At 40.6% G+C, this 17,223-nt stretch overlaps 3 protein-coding genes across 3 annotated transcripts; 2 read left to right on the forward strand and 1 right to left on the reverse strand.

The window, feature by feature from the left end:
• Window positions 1-146: 146 nt before the first annotated feature.
• LOC119017304 (zinc finger protein 239-like) lies at window positions 147-2,354 on the forward strand. Its single transcript, XM_037093951.1, has 2 exons — window positions 147-469; window positions 634-2,354. Exons 1-2 carry the CDS (start codon window positions 298-300, stop codon window positions 1,470-1,472), a joined length of 1,011 nt encoding a protein of 336 aa, XP_036949846.1. The 5' UTR covers window positions 147-297; the 3' UTR covers window positions 1,473-2,354.
• A 387-nt stretch (window positions 2,355-2,741) lies between these two features.
• On the forward strand, window positions 2,742-4,568 carry LOC119017331 (zinc finger protein 664-like). The gene is made up of 2 exons (XM_037093977.1): window positions 2,742-3,053; window positions 3,219-4,568. Exons 1-2 carry the CDS (start codon window positions 2,885-2,887, stop codon window positions 4,055-4,057), a joined length of 1,008 nt encoding a protein of 335 aa, XP_036949872.1. The 5' UTR covers window positions 2,742-2,884; the 3' UTR covers window positions 4,058-4,568.
• Window positions 4,569-6,172: 1,604 nt separating this feature from the next.
• On the reverse strand, window positions 6,173-16,225 carry iqce (IQ motif containing E). The gene is made up of 22 exons (XM_037093571.1): window positions 16,016-16,225; window positions 15,775-15,848; window positions 14,883-14,924; window positions 14,686-14,731; window positions 14,429-14,578; window positions 13,038-13,139; window positions 12,776-12,846; window positions 12,306-12,419; window positions 12,173-12,223; window positions 12,007-12,077; window positions 11,845-11,917; window positions 11,536-11,576; window positions 11,188-11,339; window positions 10,164-10,219; window positions 9,844-10,073; window positions 9,551-9,658; window positions 8,629-8,899; window positions 8,423-8,509; window positions 7,420-7,550; window positions 7,225-7,316; window positions 6,794-6,865; window positions 6,173-6,516 (listed from the first exon to the last, which is right to left on the reverse strand). The coding sequence occupies exons 2-22, from the start codon at window positions 15,844-15,846 to the stop codon at window positions 6,392-6,394; spliced, it is 2,157 nt and encodes a 718-aa protein (XP_036949466.1). The 5' UTR covers window positions 15,847-15,848; window positions 16,016-16,225; the 3' UTR covers window positions 6,173-6,391.
• Between the last annotated feature and the right edge of the window lie 998 nt (window positions 16,226-17,223).

A 17,223-nucleotide genomic window follows, 5' to 3' on the forward strand; every position in this document is an offset into this window, starting at 1 on the left:
ATGACATGAACTGGAAGTCATTAATTCTAGGTGAGTTGGCATGGAATGACTTAAATTATACTGAGATACAAACTGTTACAGCCCTGATGAAAAGGGTCAAAACACGGTCTGTAAAAATGCCACCAACTGTGAGCGGAACTAAAGTAAACATAAATTCCACCGACGGAACGTGAACAGTGTAACACCACGCGGAAGTAAACAAAAGACCGTTGATACTGGTCGAACTTTCATGTTTTCACTGAAACACGGTGGTTTATCTGTCAACCTTGGAGCTGAATTCGTTGTTATACATTAAAAATGTCTTCCGTCGAGTGTTTGAGAGGTTTCATCAACGAGCGACTAACTGCTGCTGCTGAAGAAATATTCGGAGTTTTTCAGAAAACTATCGTCAAGTACGAGGAGGAGATCGACCGTCAGCGCAAACTGCTGGATATCTTTTGGAAACCAGAAATAAAGTTACACAGGATAGGTGAGTAACACTTCATTATTTTAACACGAGAGAGAAATTCGTGTCGTATATAATCCCAGATAAAACTGGGATAAATACTCAGGGGTGTTAATCTGCTCGCCTGTGTGTATTTGTTATTCACCATCACAGTAGTCTCCGCTTCCTTTTACTCTGTGTCCCTCCAGAGCTCCCACAGCAGCGTGTCTGTACGGAGGACGAGGTTCTCACTGACCAGCTGCTCTGTAACCAGGAGAGGAACTCCAGTCTGGACCGAGAGGAACCAGAACCTCCACAGATTAAAGAGGAGCAGGAGGAACTCTGCAGCAGTCAGGAGGGAGAGCAGCTTGTTCTGAAGCAGGAGACTGATACCTCTATGTTGATTCCTCCTTATGAAGAAAGTGACCACAGTGGACCAGAACCAAACAGTGACCACCAGCTCCTCCCTCACAACTCTCATGTAGCTGAGAGCCAAAATCAGAAAGGAGGCAAACATGGAGACTCGGGATTAACTAAAGCTGCAAAGAAAAAATCAAAGAAAAGACATAATGCTCACAAAAATGAAAAGCCCTTTAAATGTGACACATGTGGGAGAGATTTTCTGCAGAAAAGTTACTTAAATGCTCACCTTACGATTCACACAGGTGAAAGGCCATTTTCTTGCAACACCTGTGGGAAAAGCTTCAGAATGAGAAAATCATTAATTCTTCATATGAGAGTCCACACAGGTGAGAGGCCATTTTCTTGCAAAACCTGTGGAAAGGATTTCACAACTTCTCGTAACTTGATGGTCCACATGAGACTCCACACAGGTGAGAAGCCATTTTATTGCAAAACCTGTGGAAAGGAATTCAGATCTTGTAGTAACTTGTTCAGCCACATGAAAGTTCACACAGGTGAGAAGCCGTACCTTTGCCAAACCTGCGGCAAGCAATTCTCTTGGCGGTCAAAGATGAAAAGACACGTAAGAATACATGAACGTAAAAATGTGAGTACCCGCAAAACCCAGGAGGCTGTTCAGACTTAAACCTGCTGTAAGGGATATTTTGTCATTATCATCAGTGTTAAAGAGTGCTACATTCCAACATCAATCACAGTTACAGATTGTTTCTCTAGTAACCCATGTCACTCCTCCACCTGTTCATGCAGTACAAGAGAATAGACATTTTCTGGTCTCTCTGACCGCGCTATCCAATCAGGACAGAGAACTCAAGAAAGAGGCGATCCTCTCTGTTTCTGAACACTCAGAGAGCAGGAACCTCCTGTTGGCTGTCATGTCTGATGATTACTGCTGCACATTCATGTGGTGACGATAAGAGGAGAGAGGGGATTGTAAACTGGAGAATGGACACAAAGTTAGCTGAACCTAAAACAACAGTTACAGTGGCTTTAATCATTACTACATGTCCTGGTGAGGAGCAGTATAACTTCAACAGCTATCAGAGATGTTTTAGTCTGTGTCAGCTGCTAAGGTTCATCAGATAACTGTCAGAGGTGAGGAGCTGCGTTGTTGCAGCAGTTTTGCTCAAATCACATCCTCAGAAAAACAGCAGAGGATCAGCTCACACAGGACAAACCATCAATGAAATGCTGTTCGCAACAGCTAAGTCTCTGTAAGTGAATGTGTACAATTTACCACTGAGATGAGGCCACCGTACAATGCAGAACATCTTTGAACTTTTGAATTATTTGTGTTCACTACTTCAGTAACATGAGTGGACTGTGAACTTTGCTGAAGCTGACAAACTCTCTAGTGGTGTTGGAGCCTTTTGCCAGCAGCACGTCATCTGAATTTATACTTTTATGTACTTTTGTGTTTTATGTGGTGTTCTGCTGTTTTTTGTTTTGTTTTTTGTTTTTTGTTTTTGTGTATTTACTCTCACAATAAAGCTACAAGATTCAAATTGAAGTCTAAAGTTGTAAAGCTTCAATTAAATAAACAGTTTTTGTGCTTTAAGTAGTTTCATTTCACGTTACATGTACTTCTACTTTTGCTACATTTCACGAAAACTTTTGTAGTCTTTAAGCGGCTACATTTACTTGAGAGCTATATTTACTTTGGTAAATTACATACAAAAACAACTCTGAGGGTGAACAATGTTAAATACAGAAAAAATGCTCTTAAGAGAAAATCCATGACATGAACTGGAAGTCAACTTAATTCTGGGTGAGTTGGCATGAAATGATTTAAATGATACTGAGATACAAACTGTTACAGCCCTGATGAAAAGGGTCAAAACACGGTCTGCTAAAATGCCACCAACTGTGAGCGGAACAAAACTAAACATAAATTCCACTGACGGACCGTTAACAGTGTAACACCACGCGGAAGTAAACAAAATACCGTTGATAGTCGCCGAATTTTCATGTTTTCACAACGCGCAAATACGCTGGTTTATCTGTCAACCTTGGAGCTGACTTCGTCGTTATTCATTAAAAATGTCTTCTGTCGAGTGTTTGAGAGGTTTCATCAACGAGCGACTAACTGCTGCTGCTGAAGAAATATTCGGAGTTTTTCAGAAAACTATCTTCGAGTACGAGGAGGAGATCGACCGTCAGCGCAAACTGCTGGATGTCTGGAAACCCGAAATGAAATTATTCAGGATAGGTGAGCAAAACGCGATAATTTAAGACAATAATTAGAAATCCTTTCATGTATGTGTGTGTTGTCCCGAATGTCTAAATACTCAGAGGTCCTAATCTGCTCGCCTGTGTGTATTTGTTATTCACCATCACAGTAGTCTCCGCTTCCTTTTACTCTGTGTCCCTCCAGAGCTCCCACAGCAGCGTGTCTGTACGGAGGACGAGGTTCTCACTGACCAGCTGCTCTGTAACCAGGAGAGGAACTCCAGTCTGGACCGAGAGGAACCAGAACCTCCACAGATTAAAGAGGAGCAGGAGGAACTCTGCAGCAGTCAGGAGGGAGAGCAGCTTGTTCTGAAGCAGGAGACTGATACCTCTATGTTGATTCCTCCTTATGAAGACAGTGACCACAGTGGACCAGAACCAAACAGTGACCACCTGCTCCTCCCTCACAACTCTCATGTAGCTGAGAGCCAAAATCAGGAAGGAGGCAAACATGGAGACTCAGGATCAACTAGAGCTACAAAGCAAAAATCAAAGAAAAGACATAATGCTCACAATAATGAAAAGCCCTACAGATGTGACACATGTGGGAGAGATTTTAAGCAGAAGTGCGACTTCAATGCTCATGTTACAGTGCACACAGGTGAGAAACCATTTTCTTGCAACTGCTGTGGGAAAAGATTCAGAATTAGAAAATCATTAATTCTTCATATGAGAGTTCACACAGGTGAGAAGCCATTTCCTTGCAAAACCTGTGGAAAGGATTTCAGATCTTCTAGTAACTTGTTGCGCCACATGAAAATCCACACCGGTGAGAAGCCGTACCGTTGCAACACCTGTGGTAAAGCTTTCAAACGTAGCCATATCTTGTTGGACCACATGAGTGTACACACAGGTGAGAAGCCTTACCTTTGCCAAACCTGCGGCCAGAAATTCTCTTGGATGTCACAGATGAAAAGACACGTAAGAATACACGAAGGTGAAAATCTGAGTACCTGCGAAACCCAGGAGGTTGTTCAGACTTAAACCTGCTGTAAGGGATAGATAAGATAAGATAAGATACGTGGTAAATAGCTCAATGTTCCAACATCAATCACTGTTACAGATTATTAATATATATCCTGGTGAGGAGCAGTAGAACTTCAACAGCTATCAGAGATGTTTTAGTCTGTGTCAGCTGCTAAGGTTCATCAGATAACTGTCAGAGGTGAGGAGCTGCATTGTTGCAGCAGTTTTGCTCAAATCACATCCTCAGAAAAACAGCAGAGGATCAGCTCACACAGGACAAACCATCAATGAAATGCTGTGTGCAACAGCTAAGTCTCTGTAAGTGAATGTGTACAATTTACCATTGAGATGAGGCCACCGTATGTTAGTCAGCATGTCATCTGATTTTATACTTTTACGTACTTTTGTGTTTTACATGGTGTTCTGATGTTTTTTTCATCCCATGTATTTATTCACACAATAAAGCCACAAGGTTCAAACTGAAGTCTAAAGCTGTAAAGCCTCAATTAAATAAAGAAAATAAACTGTTTTTGTGCTGTAATAAGTTTCATTTTAAGCTACATGTACTTCTACTTCACTACATTTCATGAAAAACTATTGTAATCTTTAATCAGCTACATTTACTTGAGAGCTATATTGACTTTGTTCAGGTATTTTTACATAGAAAAACTGTGAGGGTGAACAATGTTAAATGCAGGAAAAATGTCAGAGCTTGAAATCACTCTTGTAACTTAAAGTTGACAAACTCAAGTGTGTGATCGCTGTGGGAAGAGATTCTGCTGGATATCACAGATTTAAAAAAAAAAAAAAAAAAACCTCCTACCTCAGGACTTTTCCCTGTACAGTACTTCAGTAAATATACCTCAGTACGTCCCATCGCTGCTTTCCAGCAAGAACCACATCAGTCACAAAGTTCTTATTATAAAAACAGCATTTAATTGAATTAATCAATTGAAATTAAGTTACACACATCATGTGGGGAGTCCGGCACTCGTCCATCCTCTCTGTTGACCTCCCGACATTCGTCTGTTTCAAGAACAAACATCATTGGCATCAGACGAACTGCCTGCGTGTCCTCCCCTGTACTGACTGTGTGCTTCGTATTGCAGCAGACTGATCCATAATTTATTCACAGTTTGACTCAATAGTGCATCAGTTGAAAATCCTCCCTCAGTCACACCTCAGAATCAGCCATCATTTATGAAGCACACGTGATCGATTTGATGTAATGGTGTTCATGTGTTACAAACCCGGCCTGTCAAAATATATTTCATTCATTATTTTTATCCTGTGAAATCCAGACAAATGTACAATGATGTGAGAAAAATGACTACATGTACTACCAGACATTAAGAGGAGAAACTACAGGTGTCATTTTTTAATAGACCGGATGGTTTTAAAATTTCCACAACAAGGTCTGTTTACAGCAAACTGATTCCTTCCCACTTAACGGCCAAGAAACTATCACAGTGATGCCATCCAGGCTGGGGAGGTTGCTGACTCCAGGAAGGACGAGCTTTTAGCACCTCAAACGGACAACCAACGGAATTGGAAGCAGCAAACAGTTACATTTTTAAAAAATTTCTGAGCTACAAGTATCCTCTTCAGTTGGACTTACCGACACCAAACCTTCCACTTTTGTTCCCGTCTGTATTCTGACTGAGGAGTTTGTTCATATATCGTGTATCAGTTGCATATTTAAAACAGAACATTTTAGAGAGCTTGTAATATAAAAAGTGATTCTTAATGTTAGTAATAAATTGGGGAAGATTCATGAGATCTGTAAGTTAAAAATGTCCCCAATCCACCTGTAGTGTCTCCTCTTAAGAGTATCCTTGAAGTAGGCACTTTGGCAAACTAAAACAATCATTGAAAAAACATGAGACTATTGGAACGGCCTATTTTGCTGAAATGATAAACCACAAAGAGCTTAAAGTTACAGGGGATGTGTAGTAGTAGTGAGTGCTTTCCATCGTGTAGCCTCATCTTAACACCGAGACATCTTTTATTTTCACATCGGCATTTATGTGCCTCTTAACTTTATGTCGTAAAGGACCCTGCACCCAACTGTCCAGAATGTTCTGGTTATTACTGTGGGGGAAAAAAAAAATGCGCTTACGCAGCCAAACAATCAGCAGTTAGCGATTATTGTAAATGCATCATCCTGACTAATACTGGAACATCCCAGCTTACAGTTGCAGGTTCAGTAAGAACCCAGAACCATCGTGATTTGGTACAATGTGACTGTGCAAGTCTGTGACATACAGGCTGCGAGTAGAAACCGGCAGAAACTCCTCCTGCCTTCATCCTCTCACACACAGAAACACACGCACACGCACAATTCCAGAAGGTTTATAACATTAAGACTTCTCTGCTTCTCAGAGGACGTGACGGAGACACGATGATGTCATCAGAGTCATCGGACTCAACTGCGGCGGCTCCAGCGGACTCGGCTGTGCAGCGAAGCTCTGTTTGGTCTGCGGGAGAAACAGGTACGGCTGTGCTCAATCACCGTGACGCCATATACAAATAAACTAGATCCTCTCACAGACATCATTATATTCTAATTGCAACTCAACACGACAGAAGGTGCGATCGATAGAATCTTAAGTCGTAATTTGTATATTCTCACGTGAATATTTGCAATTTTATCAAGCCTCTTTCTTTCTCAGTATATTTTCCTCTAGTAAACATTTTAATGTGATCGTACGTGCTTTTAACAGCCAGAAACAGGACAGGTCATCTCTCTCTGACCTGTTTTAGAGTCGAGCCAGGGTTCCTCCTCCTCTGCCTGTTTCCCAGCGTCTTTATGGAGGGATGCAGCACCTTGGCAACAAAACACTACATTTAGTTTTGAGCCCTTCAGGGCACAATTTACATACCTCATCCAAATAATGAAAATATTTTCAATTGTATGGACAATGCCAATTGTCTTTTATGAATACATTTAAACTAGTAGAAAAATTTGGATCACGTCAGCCAGCCATCACTGGATTCAAACTCTACAGATATTTGAATTCTAATAATATCAATGTGTCCTCACCTTTATTTGTAACTGTGCAGAAATATTGGGTTTAAACAGAATGACCAGACATGCCATTAAAAAAAAAAAAGCTGTGGAGCATTTGAATGTTGATTTAAAGCAGATAAAAGCTTGAGAAAAGTTCTGAAAGCATCAACCTCACCTGTTCTGATGGACGTGTGTGTTGAGCGATTTCTTCTCGGTACCAGTGCAGGCAAACTGTTTCCCATCAGAGAAGGCTCAGGGACCCCGGAGCTAATACACAAACACATAAACACACACACACACACAGTTAAATACAATGCACGTCGGACTGGATCTTTCATTTAAAGGCATTTTATGTGGCAACATGAATCACCTCTCTATTACGAGACTACAGCGAGTCAGGTGTCCCCTGAATGCAGACTGGATCATCGTCAGGGAGGCCGCGTCCAGCTCTCCTTCTACAGCAGAGGGTGTAACATCGCCACGGTCTGTTGCTTCTACAGCCTGAGAAGACAAGATCAGGAAGAGACGGAGCAGAAAGAAACAGGGTTACATGAGGAATATGAGAAGTTAAGAAGGATGAAAAGGAAGGTATCAGAGCCTTACAGTTCAATTCAGTGGTTGGTTGAAGATTAAATGATTCAAAGCGTGTTTGTCACTGGCGAATTCTTTGTGGTTTCATAAAACAAACATCCTGATAGACCATTCCAGACCATTCCTTTCAGAATCACAACAGTCATGATTCACATGTCCTGGGAAAGAGTGTCCTTGTGTGTCCCACAAACCGCCTGTTAGATTCAACTCATCTGAGGCTCCTTTGCCAAAAAAAAAACCTCCATCATCTATAAAGTGTTGACCAGGACAACAGCTCCACCTTGTGGCTGTACGCAGACCAGCTGGTCCTCTTTCCCAATATTAGAAGATTCTGTTACTCATTCTAAAGACATCTTAATTATTGCCAATTTCAATTATTTTCAATTAAAATAAATCCAGAATGGAAATCTGCAGAATTCAGGAAATGTCCAGAATTACTAAAGACATCATTGTGCAACAATATTACAGAGAAAAGAACATTGTCAGAATCAGAAACAGATTTGTTTTGAGGACTACAGCTCCCTCTGTAGTGTAAAACTGTGAGAATGTTTAACTTAAACATATTTGTCAAGTTTGAAGAATGATGACAAAATGCAGCTCTGATTGTTTATAAAGTACTGGTGTTATTTGAATACGATGACTCTGAAGTGAAACACGATTCACTGACTGTGAGACTGTGAGTCTATATAGAAGCGTTTGGTGTGTGTGTGTGTGTGTGTGTGTGTGTGTGTGTGTGTGTGTGTGTGTGTGTGTGTGTGTGTGTGTGTGTGTGTGTGTGAGACCTTTCTCTGTGTGTCGTTCAGCAGGTCCTTGAGCTGTGACTCTCGGAGGAGGTGGCCTCTAAGTGCTGACTGCAACATCACAATGTCCTTAACATAGAATGCAAACAGTCAGAGATGGAAGGAGAAGGTCTGAGACAAAGATATTCTTATATAATATATTTCTTACATGAACATCTTCTTTTACATAACTGTGGTGTGTTACCTACCCTATTTCTGTGCTCCCTCCAGTGTGTCTGGATGACCAATGCTGCCTTCTCTCTTTCTCGCATCCCTGCATCTGTACCCATTTCTTCATCTCCCGCCCCCTCCTCCTCTTCTTTACTGCCAGTTTCCCTCTCTTCTCCCACACCTGCTCCATCCTGAGCACCTTCATTGTCCTCTGGCGATGATGCAGAGGCAGAGGAGGGCTCAGCGTGTGCAGGTTCACTTCCATCTTCCAGAGTTTGGATCCTTGCTCTCAACTGGTCCAATTCCTGTCTGAGAGACACAAATAATGCAAAAGGAAGTGGTGACAAAACATGACGAGCAACTGTAGAAGATGTAGATGTCCAACAATTAACCATAAATTAGCTGAGGCTTTCCAAACCCAGGTCTTTGGTTTTGATTTTGGTTTTTCATTCATTTGTTTGTTGGTTGGTTGGTTTGTCAGAACGATTACACAAAAAGTACGGAAAGGATTTCTCAAAGGTTTGCACAGGGGACTCCTTTCATTGATGAACTCACAGAAAGACAACTGTGACTGGAAACAAACAAAAAAATTCTTTATAATATTGATTTGACCATCATCCACTCCACCACGTCTCTTTCAGTCGTCTCTGGTTCTTCCCAGGCTGTTACATACTTAGACATAATTAGCATTCACACAATACACCAGTGGATCTCCATGATGTGTCTGCTGGGACATTTTTTATGGAACTACAAAGCACCTGTGTAGCAGAGGCATTAACTGTGATCTGTGTGATGGGCCTAAGCAGATTTCCCCATAAAATGACTGTTTCATATGTAAATCTGACAGTCTGATACCAAAGCACATGCCAAGAAATATATGCATGTAGGTTACTATTGATTTGAGATACAATGATCCATATATGGTATGATGAGTCAAATGAAAAAGCTATGAAAACATACCTGTGCTCCCGTCTCTCTTTGTCTCGTTCTTTTGTCTGTTCGGCTTTCCATCGTTCTGTCTCTTTCTCCAGTTCTTCTCTTTCTGTCCTCAACTGTCTCAGTTCATCACTGAAACACAAACACAGCACAGATTAAGTCTAACAGTCTGATTAATCAACTTAAAGTGTTTTCTCTCTCAGGTGTGTGTCATGAATTTAGATGTATAACATTTATTATGGTTTGAAAACATGGATACACTGTGCATCATAAAGGCTGCAGGTGAAGTGAGTGGCCTCAGGTTTCTGCTCACTCACTCTTTACTTGTCAGCATCTCTTGAAGCCCCGCCCTCTCCTTCTCCAATTGGCTGAGGCGTTCTCTCAGCTCAGACACCTCCTCTCCCTCCTCAGTGCAAGTTCCCACGGAGACAACTGCCTCTGTTGCCATGGTAAACCCCGGAATGACATTTGGCGTGGCCTGGACCTCCTGATCCAATCGGCTGCTACTCTTTGCTGACTGGGCGTGTCTTCTGCTGTCCTCCAGCCTCTGATTGGAGGAGAGAGGAGTCGGTCGGTGATGAAGCTACTGTCTGACTGTGTGTGTTTAGATGGATAGCTAGTTAAAGTTTTCCCTCACCTTCTCCACCTCCAACAGCCTTCGCAACAGTCTCTGTTTACTCCACTCTCTGTAACCTAGGACACAAACACATACACATTAAGCCAGACTGAGTGCATGGGGACACTACTGTACACTACAGCTGCAACTTATTAAAAAATATATATATGTTTTAAATGCTGTTCACCTTTCCCACAATTCAAAGTGACATCTTCAAAATCATTTACTATCCAAGATGAAAAAGAAATACAACAAATCCTCACATTTAAGAAGCTGGAACAAGCAAATCTCTTGTATTTTGCTAGAAAAATGCAGAAAGAATTAATCGATTATCAAAATAATTGGCAATTAACTTCTTTTTTTTTTTAAATCGAGTAATAGACCTATTGACTCTCTAGTCTAAACAGACCCATAACTGTACAGATTTGGATGAATTAATCACATTCAGAACTTTAGAAAGGCTGAATAAACTGGTATGTAGCTACTCTGTTAACAGGTCCTGTGATTAATGCTGAGTTATTGTGTTTTATTAATTTCTATAATGTTTCTTTTTTATTTCAATTTGCATTACAACGTATTCACATTATTCTTTACACACTGCTCCTCAATTCCAACCCAAAAATTTAACTTTTCAAATAACTTTTTAAATGTTTGGTTATAAAACAAAATACATTAGCATTACCTGAATATCCATCTTAATTTGAAAAGCAAAATATCATACTCCTTCCTGGTATATTATTGTTTTAGCTCAACAATAACATTGTAAACAGTCTCCTAACACAGTTTCTGCAGAGATGAAGAGCTGGAAACTTTTGTTTAGTGGTGGTACAGCAAAAGATAGATAGATAGATAGATAGATAGATAGATAGATAGATAGATAGATAGATAGATAGATAGATAGATAGATAGATACTTTATTGATCCCGGAGGAAATTCAAGTGATCCCGGAGGAAATTCAATTTCAAAAGTAAAACTAAAAGGAATAAATGAAGTAAATGTCTTTTAATCTGGCCAGTCAGTGTGGTTTTGTTGCGTGAAAAAGCACCTTTGATTCCTCCTGCAGGACTGTCGGTGTCGAGCTCCTCTCTGAGCGCCGAGTTCTCCTGTTGGAGCTGCTTCAGGTTCTCAGACAGACGATGAACCGTGGAGCTCAAAGCTTTCTGCTGCCTCTGTGAGCATTTACTCTCTGCTCGACTACTGCACACAGAAAGACAGAGGGAGGGAAAACAATATTTCATTTACACAATATCAGGCGCATTGGTGCTACCAATGGAAACGTTCAGTCGCAGCCCTGGAACATAATTTATCTAGATGTTGTTACAGCTTTGTGTGATGTCCTCAAATCAAAAGTAGAACTGGAAGCTGAAACCGATCAGATGATATATCAGCTTACCTTTTCTCTGCAGCTTCGAGAAGAATCCTCAGCCTCTGGATCTGAAAGACAAGACACACTCAAGGGGTCTTTTTCCCTATCTTTATATAAGAGTGCTGTCTTTCAATCTGATGGCATGATTCATTGATTTCACTCTCGTATTGCATTGTATCCCTCAAAACCCTGATGACCTTTGGATAAAAGGGAAGTAAACGTACCTGCACTGAGAAGGTATCATTTCATGGGCCAACACTTCACTTGACATTCTAATGTCTGGGGAATTTAACAAGCGCACAGAAGCAGCCTGAGTGCGAGGAAAATGGACATTACCTCTTCAAAGTAGGTTTCTACTGTGATCTTCAGCTCCTCCAGGGCGGTGGTCCTCAGCTCACTTTGTAGTTTACTGGGGGGAAAAAGTAAGTAACCTGTAAAGGATGCTGTTTCTGTCATAAACCAAGTGAACTTATGCAATGACGACACGGTGTATTTTACCTCAGAGCGTTTTCTTTCTCTCTACACTGCTGCTCCAGCTTCAGGATTCTCTGCTTCAGCCCATTGAGAACCTTAATGGACAGAATCAATGTTACAAAATGTGTGTGAGATGATCAGTCATAAAAGCTGTCTGTGGTATGTTTGTTAACAGACTGGACGCACTCACCACACTCCCTTCTTTTTTCTTATCCACCAAACTACGAGTGTATTCAGATCCCTGCAGGAAAAAAATAAAGGTTTTTAACTTGTGTCTTAAAAAGTTTCTATGACAAAACACTGAAACGATTTAGTGACCGCACTTTAGTGGGATCCAACAGTTCTTCTATTTGTTTCTCTCTTTTAGCGTTGTCCTCCTCTAGGCGGCGTAGTTTGGCTTTCATTTTCTGGTTGTCAGACTTCTGTGCGTGGAGACTCTGCAGAGTAAAGCACAAGAGATTGATCATACATTTAGAGAGGCATAAAGGAAAAGTTCAACGTAAAAAAGAGTGCAAATGGAAATCATTAAATGTCCAATCTAAATAAGCCTTAGCCTTTGCAGAGGAATGAAAGTCTGAGTCAACTACAAACTGCTGAATACATTGCTCTTGGCCATTTCAGCAGACCAGAGATGTACATGTCACATTACACTAAAGCTTTACTCCAAACTTCACTGCAGAAGAAAAATCACCCACCTCGCTACTACTGACAACTAGATATTAACTAATATGTTTTTCATCATTTTCATATCATCCAAAGCCCATAACGTACACAGCACTCATGGTGAATTTACCTTTTTGAGCCGTATAATCTCATCATTCATGTCCTCCTTATCTCTGTGGTCACCTGTGCTGAAGGTGAAGCCTGCAACAGAGAGGGACGCATAGGGAGATGCTGCATAATCACACAGTTATGAAACATCCGGTGGTGCTGATATCATGCCACCCTCCATGTCCAGTCTGCTTTTGGATCCTGTCTCCTTAGACTTCACCTCAGCCCATCTCTACTTCTCCTCACTCTGCTTCTTATTCTCACACACCTACGCATTCTCTCACCATTGGATCCAGAGTGGAGATGTTTGTGCCGCCTCATGCTCAAGGTCTGTTTGAGAAGCTCTGGTGTGACGTCGCACTCTGATCTCAGCGTCTGGGACGCATCTGAAAAAGAGGCAGACAGAGAGAGGTTTGAGATATTTCCCAACACGAATCAATACTTTGTCTGACTCACGCATTTAACACCCATGAGAGCAAGCTCCCTCAAGGTCCACCTATTCAAGGTTTCTATATAGAAACAGATCAAATAACAAGTGTGGAGAGTGCAATAAAGTACAGAGATAATAAAGAGAGAATTGGCAGCTCTACAGAAGATTTTTAGCTTGTTTTTGCTTTTTCCTTTTGCGAAGGGTTCAAATTACACTTTAATTTCCGGCAGTTGTTCTCGGAAAAGGAAAACACTGATAAACATGCTGTGCTTCTATCATATCGTCAAGGCCATTTCTATCAGCAGAAAAACTTCACAGTAAAGGATACAGTGCAGTTCTCGGCCTGACACAACGACTGCTTTTTCTTGGATAATACATCATCTGAGAAATAACTTAATTGAGCAATGTCATTGTCAATTAAAACCATATTATGGATCATATAATTATAATAATATGACAGCATATTAAAAAAAACAAGAACACCTATTGAAAGAGAAATTAAATGTTAATTCCTTATATTTAAACACTGAATTTAAAATGGGATATTTTAATAGAAGCTGAATATCATAATATTTAGCTTAAGTCTTAAAATGTCAGGGAAAACCCTGCTGCTTATTTTTGCATCATGTTGGCAAAAACATTTGAGAAATTCTTATGTAAACAAACATGAATATTACCACAGGCTATACAAAAATAATTGAGGTCATGTACATACTGTACATCCATAAGTCTGTAAGATATGTGCAATACATGAACAGCATAATTATCAAGACAGGCTGGAACAGCACCACAAACTGCTTTCTCCAAAGTTATCATACAGAATCACCATCTCTCTAAAACAGTTACAACAAAAACTGAACGTTATAACCAAACCTTCATGAAGGAAGGATTTATTTCACTGAATCCGGTTTATCTCGGTGTACCTCATAAACTGGCAACTGACTGTATTTGCAAATACATGTTAGATTAGGTGTTTGTCAGGTTGTTGTAGAGTTATTCTATTTGGCAGAAAAATTTAGAACTGATTTTGACTTTATAAAATCCCAGCAAGATCAAGCCAAATTAAATTCTGCTTCAACACTCGCAGTGCTGCTCATCATCAGTTTCCCAAAGACATCGGAAGCAAGCGGAACACCTACAAAGTCAACCAAACCACTTCTCCATCTATCCATCTTTCTTCCCATCCAACCCTCCCACCATCCCTCCAGAGGACAGACACGGTCTGTGTGTTTATGCGGCACCTACCATGGCCGTTGCTGAGGGATGTGAGGCGAGCTGAGCTGCTCTCTCCCGGTGTGTCCCCTCTGGTGTCCCCAAGGGAGGCCCTCGGCAGTCTCCAGGCCGCCACTGCCGCTCTCCTGGGGTTCACATTCATACTGTAGAGGTACGGAGACCCTGCACATATACATACACACTGTAGGTAAACAATCATGACATTTGAGAAAGTGGGTTTGTTGGAGCATCTGCAAAGATTCCCAGCAAAGCAGCTGAGCAGATCTCACTTGGAGAAAGCGGAGGCTTGCCAGAAGATCTCTTCCTCCTTGTTCTCTGCAAGTGAACAGAAACAAGCAGAGGCAATGTGAACAAACTAATTCCATGAGGCAGAGTGTGTGTCTAAAGCAGGTCAATAACAACCATGTAAAAAGCAAAAGGTATTAAGATAATGGATTAATTATAAATTAATGATTAATTTGTGTACCTTTTCCAATATATCAGCAGAGAAAGAGAAGCCATCCTCAACCTGGGTTGGACAGAGAAGTGAGTGTTTAGGGATGATGAGGATGCAATAATTTTAATTGTCGATTAATCTGCTGACTAATTTCTTGAATCAAAATGTCATGAAGTGGTAAAAAAAAAATGTTGACCAGTGTTTCCCAGAGCCCAAGATGATGGCCCTTAAATGTCTTGCTGTTCTGTTTTGACACAAATATTAATCTTACTGCCATGAAGGAGTAAAGAAACCAGGAAAAAAAGTCACATTTAAGATGCTGTAATGAGAGGATCGATTACCAAAAGATGCTGATTAATTTAATAGCTGACAGCTAATCGATTAATTGTTGCAGTCCTAGTTATGCTGAATTTGCACTGATCAAGTTAAACCTCATAAACCAGCGGTTCCCAACTCCAGGGGTCCGATGATACAAATGAGGGGATTTATTATTAAGATGTTTGTACAGATATAAACAGTCTGTCTGCTGCTTGCTTTTTGGTGGTATCTTGAACACTTTTTTTTACCTCAGTATGCCTGACTGTGTATGCCTAAAAGTGCTTCAAATAAGAAAATTGACACACACACAAAAACAAAAACACAAAACAAATGGTATTGAAATGCTCCCAAATATACATTCAAACTAACCTCACCTCAATTTAAGTGGTCACAAGCCAAAAGTGCTGATATCAACTGCCAATGACTAACTTACTGCAGTGTAGTGTACTTACTGGGGGTTACAAGTACTTCATGGAAACAAGTGTGACAAATAATAGACCTACATGCTTTAAATAAGCACCTAACTCGTTACTAAAATAACCAATTTACAGACTGAGGAACCAAGTCAGTTGTATTGTCGACCGAACCAAAGCGAAGGACTCACCAGCTCCTCGCAGTCTTCATCTGTCTGAACGTCGCTCGCCTCCAGAGACATCTTAGCAGTTGCACTAAACATAACTGTCAAGCAAACGCCACGTTAAGTTGGAAAACTTGACTTTATCCGTGTGTAATCGTCTCATTTTCCCACCCCCTCTGAGTCAAAGAGCGCACTTCAGGTTGCTCCTTGTGCTAAGTGGTTAAAAACATGGGGCAACAAAAGAGACGTTAGCTATGCTACAACTCACATTTCAGTCCACAACACTGCGGATACAGCGTGTAACGAGCCGGCGATAAACACTGCTGACCATAGCTCTCCTGAAATCCGCTAAAATGTAGTTTGTTTCCACGCAGAGGTTGCTGTTTTCACATCGCTGTTGGCAGATTGAGTCGTCTAGCAACCAAGCAGCTGTTAACGAGCCGTGCTAAGCTAGCTAGAAAATGTCCGCGCGGTACCGGAAACCGCGTCTGTATGCCTTCAAAATTTAAAAATAAACCGGCTGAAAGATGGGGAAATTGAACCAACTTATATTTAGAGCCGTTTATTTTAGATGACTGTGCATCTCTAACGACGCGTATTTTTGAATAAGTCGAATTTATGTGATATTTTGAAGAATATGCCCAGATGTTTTCTACTACGAGGCTTATTTTGAAAATCCAAGCCGGTTATACATTTCCGCCTGTTTAGCTTGACAGGACTGAGAACCACAGCCCAGGGCCAAGTGTCAATACTTTGTGTATCCCTCCTTGTTTGTGACTCATTTCCTCACCTTACCCATTGGTGGAGAGGTACTGAAGGGAGGAACCTCAGGTCTTTTCCTCCAGTTGCACGGCAGAAGAGGACAAGAACAAGGAGATGTAAAGGAGAGTCACCCCTGTTCAACTTGTTAGCTTCTTACTGAAGCTGGGTGATAAGGCTTTAAAATATTAAAAAGTACACAATATATATATATATATATATTTCAGTAATTAGAAATATCCCCTAAAACCCCCTCATTAATGATGCTGGTTGATAAAATCACGTCACTTTATTATTAACCAAAAACCTCAATATTGATGCTTTCACAAAATATCATTTTACTCTAATGCAGCCATTAAGCCAGAGGCAAAAAAACAAACAAACAAACAAACAAAAACCCTACAAAATAACGATATCCAAAATCTATGACATCGTAGTCTCGTGTAGTCTCACGATCACAATATATCAAAATGTTGTCCAGGTTTACCTCTGACCACAGTAGATCAACACTGGACAGTTTGTGAGATAGCATTTTATATAAACAGAACAATAATACAAATTAAAAAACACACATTAAATACTTAGGTTATAATATGTAGTTTTTATACATAGATGACAACTTGAAAAAGTAACTTTTTTGCTTGTTTTTCAAATTTTGATATACAGGTGTACATTTAGTTTATCATGAAACCTGCACCTCCTTGTTAGATTTACTGC

Source organism: Acanthopagrus latus, chromosome 1 (assembly GCF_904848185.1).
Source record: "Acanthopagrus latus isolate v.2019 chromosome 1, fAcaLat1.1, whole genome shotgun sequence".
In the NCBI taxonomy this organism is placed as follows: Eukaryota; Metazoa; Chordata; class Actinopteri; order Spariformes; family Sparidae; genus Acanthopagrus; species Acanthopagrus latus.

Excerpts from the sequence above, each read along its gene's own strand:
- LOC119017304 (XM_037093951.1), top strand. The coding sequence starts at position 298 with ATGTCTTCCGTCGAGTGTTTGAGAGGTTTCATCAACGAGCGACTAACT. Across the intron at positions 470-633 it reads AATAAAGTTACACAGGATAG|AGCTCCCACAGCAGCGTGTC; the intron begins GTGAGTAACACT and ends GTGTCCCTCCAG.
- LOC119017331 (XM_037093977.1), top strand. The coding sequence starts at position 2,885 with ATGTCTTCTGTCGAGTGTTTGAGAGGTTTCATCAACGAGCGACTAACT. Across the intron at positions 3,054-3,218 it reads AATGAAATTATTCAGGATAG|AGCTCCCACAGCAGCGTGTC; the intron begins GTGAGCAAAACG and ends GTGTCCCTCCAG.
- iqce (XM_037093571.1), bottom strand. The coding sequence starts at position 15,846 with ATGTTTAGTGCAACTGCTAAGATGTCTCTGGAGGCGAGCGACGTTCAG. Across the intron at positions 12,078-12,172 it reads AGAAAAAAGAAGGGAGTGTG|GTTCTCAATGGGCTGAAGCA; the intron begins GTGAGTGCGTCC and ends CTGTCCATTAAG. Across the intron at positions 9,659-9,843 it reads GAGATGCTGACAAGTAAAGA|TGATGAACTGAGACAGTTGA; the intron begins GTGAGTGAGCAG and ends TTTGTGTTTCAG.